Below are 10,617 nucleotides of genomic sequence, written 5' to 3' on the forward strand. Positions count from 1 at the left end.
GTGGCCGGCCACCCCCTCCCAAACCCTAGCTTTGCTCCTCCACTTCATATTGCCCGGTTTGCTTAGCGAAGCTCCGCCGGATTTCTACACCGCCACCGACACCACGCCGTCGTGCTGTCGGATTCAAGAGGAGCTACTACTTCCGCTGCCCGCTGGAACGGGAGGTGGACGTCATCTTCATCAACAACCGAACGTGTGACCGAGTACGGAGGTGCTGCCCGTTCGTGGCGCCGGAACCGATCGTGATCAAGATCTTCTACGCGCTTTTGCAAGCGGCAAGTGAACGTCTACCGCAGCAACAAGAGCCTCATCTTGTAGGCTTTGGAATCTCTTCAAGGGTGAGACTCGATACTCCCTCGTTGCTACCGTCTTCTAGATTGCATCTTGGCTTGGATTGCGTGTTCGCGGTAGGAAAATTTTTGTTTTCTATGCAACGTTATCCTACAGGAGCACGTTCTTGTATTCCACTACATTAGGTACAAGGATCATTGAAATTTATGTCCCTACATTGAATTTAAAGCGTCCCTACATTTTCATTACAGTACTTGTTGAATTTATTTGTGCTGCTCTTGACAAAGGTGCAAGGATCATTGTCCGCGCCTACCGACTTTTCTCAAGGACAAGCAATACACTTTTACAAGTGTTGATAAAAGAAATGACACAAAAGTTCTTCGTGCGGCCGGTCTTCCTGTTCCAGAAGAGAGACACATCGACATCCAGGACATTTTCAAGATTAATGGTCAACCGCAGTCGGAATGGCTGATCTTGCAAGCAAAGCTCATTGATCCCAAGTTTGCCAACATGAAGAAGGACTTCAAGTACAACCGGCTTCGGAAGGAAGGGCATGGTTTACGGGAATGCAAGCCACTGTCCTGGATGAACCTCGAGTACGCAGCTATTGACGGCTATCTCAGTTATGAGATATACAACAAAATCTACACGGTGAACGAGGGACAAGCTCACCTCCAGAGATCAGACCACATCTGCCCCAGATGCAAAAATCAGGATGAATCTTCATCAATGAACAAGCGTCAGAAGCAAGCCTGAGAGTGATAAGACTCAAGGGGGCAAGTACTAGTGTGTTTGTGCGATCTGTAATTATATTTGCGATGTGTCCAAGACATAGTTGTGCTCTATGTTATTTGTGAACAAATTCTCCATATTGTTTTGTAAGTATCATACGGTGATCTCGTGCGATCCGTAATGGTATTCGCAATGTGTGCAAGACATAAGCTGTGCTCTCTGTCATTCGTGAACAAAATTGTCCTAGTTGTGTTGCAAGTATCAAAATTCGACCTTTGACAATCAGACCAATGTTTGTACAACAAATAATACACAAGTGCAACAATGTGAATCGATCAAGTAGTGTTGTTCATACTTCCGATGGTCCCTCATATCTGCATTGCATGAAATAACACACAAGTCAGTGGCACATAAAATAGTAGAAGATTAGTGCAAGCGATTTAAGTAGGGCTGAACCAGACACTCACTCCTTATGTAGCCTGCACTTCATCTTGTTGTTTCTGTTATGACCTGGTTGATTGCAAGCAGTGCACAACCTCTCCTTCTTCCGCTCGTCGTGTGCCAGCATCCTGCCATGTTTTGACGTCTGTTGATTTGTATCCTTGTCCTTATAGTACCTCTTGTTTTGTTTAGGTGCTCCTTTGGTCTCAGCTTGATCAGGATCACCCACTACTGGTGCATCTCCTCTGTTTTGTGCGTCCTCATGGTAAGCCGTTGAATGACTGTTCTGGTCACCTTTTCTCCTGTGTATTATGCCTTTCATACATTTCATAAGCTCGCTGTAAGATTCTGGGTCATGCAATGCTGCATCAAAAGCTTCTGCTCCAATTTGGGTAAGCTCGCTATGCTTTCTCCGCTCAGCTACCCCTTCCCATCCCCATCCGTACAAATCACTCTCGCGTCTCGAGGGCAAACCATACCTTGCATCCTTCGAGAACCTTCGGAGAACACAACAGTTCGGAATTTCAGAGCACCCCACAAAATGCAAAACAAACAAGATGTGCTTGCAAGGTAGCCCTTTCCGATACATCCTTCGGCAGCTTGCACGTTATTGTTTCCTCTTTGCTTTCGTGTCCGTACTCCACCGAAAACAAATACTTACGGTTATTCATCCATGACACAACGAAGGTTGTTAACCCACCAGACACATCCAAGTTGATCTACAATCTCTAGGCCCCCAATCTTTTTCAGCTCCCCTTGAACGAGGTAGAAGTTTGTAGCGGTGAATTTACGGGCAGCGAGACATCTCTATATCCTTGTACCTGGTAACTGCAACCGGTACTGTCCGAGAGTCTATGGTGTCCTGGCGGGCCTCTTCCTCCCGGACACGGCTACTGTTATTCTCGTAGTGCACAACCATATCCACCATTGTCAGTCCAAAGTCAAGGTGGGTGTGTAGGGTGGAGTTCAAACTCTCGCTCCTCCGGTTGCTTTTCATTCCGAGGAAATATCCATTCGCTAGATACGCGGCTGACCACAACTTCTTCCTCCTATACATCCTCTTCATCCATTCTTTGGTTAATTCCGTCTGGTGCTTCTCGACGAATGCCCTCCATCTCTCCTCGAATACTTGTTCCGAAGTGGTGTAGTACAGCAGCGACCGGAATTCATTGTGAGCCAGGGAGTCAATGTGCTTCTTCATGTTCTTCTCAATATGCCACGTACAAACACGGTACCACACGCCTGGAAAGACTTTACCAACAGCGGCGATCATTGCAGCGTCCCCATCAGTGATGATCCCTTTAGGCTTCTGCTGATACATGGCTTTCAGGAATGTTTCTAACAACTACTTGTATGTTACTTCCTTTTCGTCCGAGACAATGGCGCATGCAAAAACGAGTAGTCTGGCGGTGATTGTTTATTCCCACAAAAGGTATGAACGGCATATCATACCGATTTGTTTTGTACGTGCTTGTCAAACACCAGCACGTCACCGAAGTCGGCATAGTCCTGCCGAGACTGAGAATCACACCAGAACAGGTGTAAAAATTTTCCACCTTTACCAAGCTTGTAATCAAAATAGAATTCAGGATCATCTCGCTTCCTCTTCTCCATAATGCCAATGGTTGTGTTGGCGTCACCCTTTGCAAGCATCTTCCTCTTTTCACGGCAAGACATGTTGTAAAGATCCTTTCTTACAAATCCTACCATGCTGTATTTTCCATTGTCACTGATAAATGTCCTCATAATGTTGAATAATCTCATCCCCAGCAGCTCCCAGTGACATGATCCTAGATTTCTGATGAGCCTTGATCTTTCTATGAGACCTCATAAAAGCGATTTGATCAGCTGTAGCAGGCTTATGGTTGTGATTGTCGTCAAATCTCAGAACAGTCCAAACACCCTTTTTCCTGTTATACGACACACTGAAATGGGCACCACAGTTGCAGCGAGACTCAGGACGGTGCCTATACGTTCTGTCTTTCATTTCTAAGTACTTGCTTTCACGTTGCCCAGCCCTGGAGCAAAGAAACCGCCTATACCGAATGGTGGGTGTCCCTAATTCATCAAGGCGTTCCTTTTTCTTCTCGCGTCGAATGCTAAAACCATGTTCTTTGGCATACTTGTTGTAGAAATAATAGGCAGCCTCTTCGGAAACAAAGATCATGGCCCTTACAGCCTCATACTTTCGCTGTCGGCTCATTTCAGCATCAATATCATATGGATCCTTATTATCTTCCTGCTTAGTATGGTCCAACTGGGAACTTCCTGTCACCTAAACAAATATGACAAACATGGCGTTATTGTTACAGACACTTTGATTTGTTCTATTATGCATTGCAATGCATCAAAATAAAATCTTACTTCGCTTTTGCATTCAGATTTTGACAGCTGTGAAACCCCCCCTTCTAATGATTTCGATCTGCTCGAGAATATCCTCTTCATAAGCAAAGTCTTCCAAATCAGAATCCCCATAGTAGGTAAGCTCACTGTTTCTGATTACAACAACCTGCGCAATTTGTAGGAAAATAGCAAATTACATGTATATTCATCTTCACCTGGAAGAAGGCAAGTAAGATAAAAGAAAACATACATCACTCGTATTTTCAGAAGTGGGTTCATCATCTGTCTCTCTTATGCTATCTTCATCATCGATGTCCATCTACAAAATTTGCAACAAGGAGGCAAAATTCAAGGACAAAATATTCCCATGCACACTGTACTGATAAAATATGAAAATGTGAGTGACTCACATTATCAGACTCAGATACAGGATCACCAAAAATGCTATCATCATCATCAGACGAAGGTATTTCATATTCATCTTCTGAAGATGAAATATCAAAAGCATCCCATGTAGAGTCATCAACATCTGTAGTTGCTTTCTCATTGCCAATCCCAGAAGCCATAGAGCCGTCCATCTGTCCAAATAAAACCAACATCACTGACCTAATCAACATAAAAACTCGGCTTGGAATTCATTGTGAAATGCTGATTAACAAAAAATATACGAAAAATTGGTAAAATTTTGAACAACAAATTAAACCCTAAGCACAAATGCGACAATACATCCTATAAAGTATACATGGAATAAGAATAGAATAACAGTGTGGCACGGGGGGCTAACCTCTTCTGTTCGTCGGTGGCAATCTGGGCAGCCACGGGAAGTTGGGCTCGGCGGTGCTCTGCCTTGCAATGGAACGACCTATATGTCGATCGTGGGGAGGCGGAGGGTGGATGACTCAGACGTTCGCCGCCGTATTATCGTGCGCACCGCGGTGATGGCCAACCGATCCACCGGATGCGGGAAGGATAGGAGATCGCCGAGGTAACCAGCCAGACCTGCTACGATTCACCGGGGTACGTGCAAATGGTGGTGGTGAGGGATCGACCGGCTACAACAAGACGGAGGGATCAAAACCCTAGGTATGAATGGCGGCCGTGGGAGGGGAGGGGTGGAGTTGGGCCAAGGTTGGACGCCGGATCCTTGCCGCGATCGGCGGACAAGCAGTATTCACCGGAGAAGATCTAGATCGGAGATCGCCGGGCTGGCGGCTGCGACGAGCTGATCAAGGTACGTGAGAATGGAAAGTGACAACCGACGACGATCACCAAGCAGTATCCATCGGACGTATACACCGACACGTACATACACCGAAACGTACATACACTGTATACCCTTTCAACGAGTACAAGGGTACACCGTATACCCTTTCAACGGGTACACGGGTACAATCGATATGGATCTTCGGAGGCTAACCTAGCCCGACCCGTTAGCGCCGACGGAAGGAGCACGTGCATAATGGTACGTTTATGCAATTGTTGGTTTAGGGGTCTATGGAAGCAGTCGCCTAAAATAAAAGGAGTGAGAATGTTGGGCCGGCCTAACAATCCGCCTGGGGGTGTGCGGCGCCTGGTCTGCGCCAACCAGGTCGACGTACAGGACCACCCCTGTTTCCCATGCCTGTTTATCGAGATGTGACACATGGAACAATGAGTTGGGTCAATTGGGCCGGACCCGTCTACAACCTTTTTCTAGTGTGGTGGCAATTTTGGTACACGCATGAGTAATAATCAAGGTTTAAAATAGCGTGCTAAATGAAATAGCGTAGGCCTCCTTCAAACGCTATTCAAACGCTATGAACGCTATATCGTGCTAATTGCGTGCTATATTTCAAATAGCGTTTTGAAAAAAATATTAAATATAGTCTAAAATAAAGGATTTTGCTAAAAAGGTTGGATATTTAGTCCAAAAATAACTGAACCATACATACATAACCACATACAACAAATAGATGTCCAATTTTTCAGAAGGCTAAGAACAATATTCCACAAGGCAACAACATAGTATAAATTCTTTATTAAGAATCATCAGCATTAGCGATATTAAGTTCTAATATAGAAGAGAAATCAACATATTGTAGTTCATTACCACTGAAAAGTGAAAGCAACTTAGCTTGAAAAAATAGCGCGCTAACGCTACGAAGTTTTAGCACGATATATCATGCTATTTCACAAATAGCGTCATAGCGAGCAAAATTACTAAAATTTAGCGTAGACCCTCCAAATATGCTATTGCGTGGTATTAGCGGAGAAATAGCGCGCTATTTTAAACCTTGGTAATAATAGACACATTTTTAACACAAGTATGAACTCTTTGGGCGAACCAAAATAGAGGGCTGTTATTTATTTGAGTGTACCATGGATAGGTGCTTGCCGGTCCATGAGCGAAAATTCTATCATTTACTAAGATAACCTCCGTAAGGAACATGTAAGTGAGAGGTCTCGTTTATGATCCTCAACACCACGAGGGACAAGTGTAAGCCATTTAGTCTTAGTTTTAAAAACCGAACCAGTTCGGTGGTTCGACTAGAAAAAGCCTAAATCGATGGCTTCATCGGTGTTTTAAGAGGCAAAGGTCCAAACAATAAAAAAATAGGAAAAAAAGCCTTATAAGGAACTCATGACCATCATGTAAATTTTATTTGGAACATCAAATTATGCCACAATAATAAGTATTTTCAGAAACTTATATAATTATATTGATTTGTCCACAAAATACATTTCTAGATGCAATATATGCATAAACTACTCCAAAGCAAAAGAACTAGCTACTAAAGGAAATCATGAAACAAAAGAACAGTTTGTTCATTTGCTTCACATTCATCTCTCTTTTTCTGAAAAATGAATCAATGGCTTTTGCCTTGCCCATCACTACTTCCTACCTACACAGAGAAACAACAAAATCTAAACCATCAATTTCAATTTCTACAACACTCCATGACCTAGCTAAAATCTTCCGAAAGTTAAGATGCAAGAATCAGAACTAAAAAAATTAGAAAGCAATTACGAGAAGTTGAATCCGGTACATGGAGAGCATGAGGCGCTGCCGGTCGTCGGTCGGCCGGTGGAGGGGGAGCCGGGGGCGCTGGAGCTTTGCGAGCGGGGGCGCTGGGTCGCTGGAGGGGGAGCTCTGTGTGCGGGGCCGCTGGAGGCGGAGCTCAGGGAGGGGGGGATGGAGGCGGAGCTCGGCAGGATCGATTGGCGGTCGCACAATGGAGGAGAGGACGAGCATCAAGAGGACAGACGAGTCGGTACTCGGTAGCGTTCTGCGGTAAATGCAGGCTCCTATTTCCCTTTTTTCTTTACTAGGGGTTTTTTCTTTAGCGTGAGATGAGTGAGGTGAGTTCTGGGAAAGGTAAAAGGCCAAAGGCCTTGTGGGCTGGAAATACTACTAGGTAGTAGTAAATTCTGCATTTTGCTGGGGGCGACAACCCAATTCGCCCCCACTAAGGTCCGCATGTGCGCTCCCTTACAGTTGAGTTCTATGATTCCACTACCAGATGGAAGGTTCTACAATTTATCAATGAGATAATATTGGTGAAACTTTAATATTTGTTTGATAAGCATTTATATGGGCATCATGTTCTAACATAAAGATGATGCAACACATCTCATTTATACTCCACAAGAAATGGAAAACTCGATACAATCTTGTATTAAGAATTAACACAGCATAGGGTCTGATTCCAACTCAGAAGAACATGATTTGTTTGGTCATTTGGTACCTATTGATTCAGTTTATCATCTTATTTGCAAATACCCTGTGAAGGAAAAAAATAGTAGTTCTAATAACAGTACACAAACTATATGGCAAAGAAGATATAGTACGTATACCGTACTATCAGTCAACTCACTCTGTCAGTACACCTTCGCGAAACACAGAAAGTTGAGAAATGGTGACACGAACGGTTGAGCTAATTGACGCTGCATAGCCAGCTCCTCGCCTAAACACAGAAACTTGCAGGCATTGCCTGTCTCGATCACGCCAAACACTTTTCTTTTTGGATCGACGATGTGCAAACATTCTGCATCTGCCCAACAACCAACCTAATCGCAGCCTCACCTTGGACTATAAATTGCCAAGCATTGACCCATGTTCCTACATCGCAACAGAGCAGAAGCTGTCTTACAATCACCTCTCACACACGAGAGAAAACCATCACGACCACTAGTACCTAGCCAGCTCTGGCTATGGCTTCCAACGGGAACATGTTGGCCATGGTCATGGCGTGCGCGCTCCTCCTCGCCGGCACCACCTGCCACGCCGCTCGCCACCTGGCCGACACGACCCCGGCAGCTGCCGCTCCGGCAGCCAGCGCCGTCCCCGCCCTCCCGGCAGTGCCGACCCTGCCTGCCGTGCCCACAGATACGGTCACCCTGATGCCGCCCATGCCGTCGGTCACCCTGCCAACCGTGCCGCAAGTGACGCTGCCGCCCATGCCGTCCATTGTCGTGCCTAAGGCAGTACTGCCGCCCATGCCCAAGGTGACCATGGCGCCGATGCCCGCCATCGTCGTCCCCAAGGTGACGCTGCCGACGATTCCCACAATTGTTGTGCCCAAGGTGACCATGGCGCCTATGCCCTCCATCGTTGTGCCCAAGGTGACTCTGCCGCCGATGCCATTCGTCCCGAATGTGAACATGCCTATGCCGTTCGCGGCGCCTCCCCCGTCAGCGTAGGCGCGCTCACGCGGTGGTGCGTGGGCCGTATCGACGACCGGGCGGCCTTGATGCGAGAGTGGCTAGATCGCTCCGTTACCATGGCGCATGTTTGCTTACATGCAAGCTCTGTGTTTTACATGTGATGTATCTGTTGTTCGCACCTTTTCTGTACTGTACTGGTAGTGTGTGTTGACTGTTGAGGATCGTTCCACTGCACTCCTGTTTTTTTTTGTCTGCTGTACAACCTCTGTCTATTTATAAATAGATGTGTGAAATTTATCTAAATCTGGATGTATCTAAACGCTATTTACTATCTACATACATCTAAATTTAAAGAAACTTTAGACATTTATTTATATGCGGAGGGAAAATTACTTTTACTTTTAAACATTATACCCGACCTCTAAATAACTAAGATGCACACACCCGACTAAATTCAAATGTATCAACAGAAAAATAAAATGGGCAATGAAAGTAATCATCTTAAAAACTCCAAAGACGCCTATAGTGATGGAGGATTAATCCGTAGATTAAGTTGTTATCCATGTTAGATAAAAATATATCTCTCACCATGTCCTCCAACCGTGTAGACGCTTCCATAAACAGGTTGTGATGCTCCACACGTTGTAGAGATGATCATGAACATAGTGTAGATGTGCATCGGTAGATAATCTGCATCTGAGAAGATTTTTTATCATTTAAAACCTTGTCATTACTAGCACATAGTTTAAATCTATGATCAACACCATTTAGAAAATTACCAAATATATTTGCAACGTTACGTGATGGATATAAGGTAGAACCTATCTGGATGACTGGTCATATAGATCTAGCTAATTTGCACGGGAAGAATACACGTCTTAGCCTACACATGTTTTGCTTCGATACCAATTACGTTTTGCAAGGTTGTCTTTAGTGAGGAATACACCTCGAAGAAGATACACACAAAAATTTATTCTTTAGCGGAATCTTCATCCTTCATAAGTTTTTGTTATTATACACCGGCACATCTAGCTTGATTAAGTTGTGTACGTAGAATCCACAAAGAATTTACCACTCTCATGCAAATTGCATCGAAACTCGTCGGACATCTGCATCAAATGGATCAAATCCAGATGTTATAGCAACATATTACGTGAAGCTAGCCTAGGACCAACTAGATGTCTTTTGAACGTTACATTTGGTGGAAAATTTTCCAACACCTTAGCGAGCGTCTCGCTTTTGTGGCACACAATATTGTACAGAGCTGGATATTATTCTCAAAGTATGGCGTTACCAAACCATTTATCCTCACACAATCTTATTTCCGAGCCGTCCTTAATAAACAACAAACAATATGGGAATAAGAAATTCTTCATCATACCCATCTAGCTTCCCCTTGCGACACGTGGCGAGCAGCGAGACCACTTTCCAAAAATTTCATGGCACCACAATACACCACTTGTCGCATGTGCAAAAGTTGCCTCCCTTCATGAAGGTCAACCTATGTTTAGAGATTTTGATAAGATTTATAGGCAACAATGAAGGAATTTACAATACCTTTTACTGGTCATGAGGAGGCACAAGTATGAATAGACTACACGTTTCAGATTGAACAACAACAAGCAATAATTAGCTCATCATAAAAGGTATCTTGTCACCTCACCAAAGCAAAACAATTATATTTTATGGAAAATATATTTGAGATCTCAGAGCTGATTAAATGATGATAATATTAACTTCACATCTCTTTCCTTTTCAAGGCCATGTTCCATAATGATAATCGTACAATCTGCATATTGAAGAATATATAGTTCACCATCCACCAGTAGTGGGTCTACACGTTCGATTTGTCCATTGTTTCTTTGCACGCTCTAAGATTATGGCAAGCATATCAACCACAATATTAAATAGCATTGGTCATAGTGGCTCGCCTTGACTTAATCTTTTTTCGTATGGAATTACCTACCAACATCATCGTCGGAATTGATAGCTAATCTTCCCGAAAACAAAATTATGGATTAGAGTGCTACTCAACAGAAAAATCTTTCATTCTGAGACTTTGCTGAAGGATCTCGTTCGTTCGGGATTCGTCCATCAAGAAGTTGCTCTCCTCAGATTCCCCAAACAGATTTTTATAGTAATTTATTTGGTAAGATTTTTAAGTGC

General features: G+C 44.0%; 1 protein-coding gene across 1 annotated transcript; it reads left to right on the forward strand.

Annotated features, from left to right (window-relative positions):
• Positions 1–7,998: 7,998 nt before the first annotated feature.
• Positions 7,999–8,487, forward strand: LOC124700722 (protein PELPK1-like). Its single transcript, XM_047232807.1, has one exon. It carries the CDS (start codon positions 7,999–8,001, stop codon positions 8,485–8,487), a length of 489 nt encoding a protein of 162 aa, XP_047088763.1.
• The last annotated feature ends 2,130 nt before the right edge of the window (positions 8,488–10,617 follow it).

The sequence above is a fragment of the Lolium rigidum genome, chromosome 3 (genome assembly GCF_022539505.1).
Source record: "Lolium rigidum isolate FL_2022 chromosome 3, APGP_CSIRO_Lrig_0.1, whole genome shotgun sequence".
NCBI classification, from domain to species: Eukaryota; Viridiplantae; Streptophyta; class Magnoliopsida; order Poales; family Poaceae; genus Lolium; species Lolium rigidum.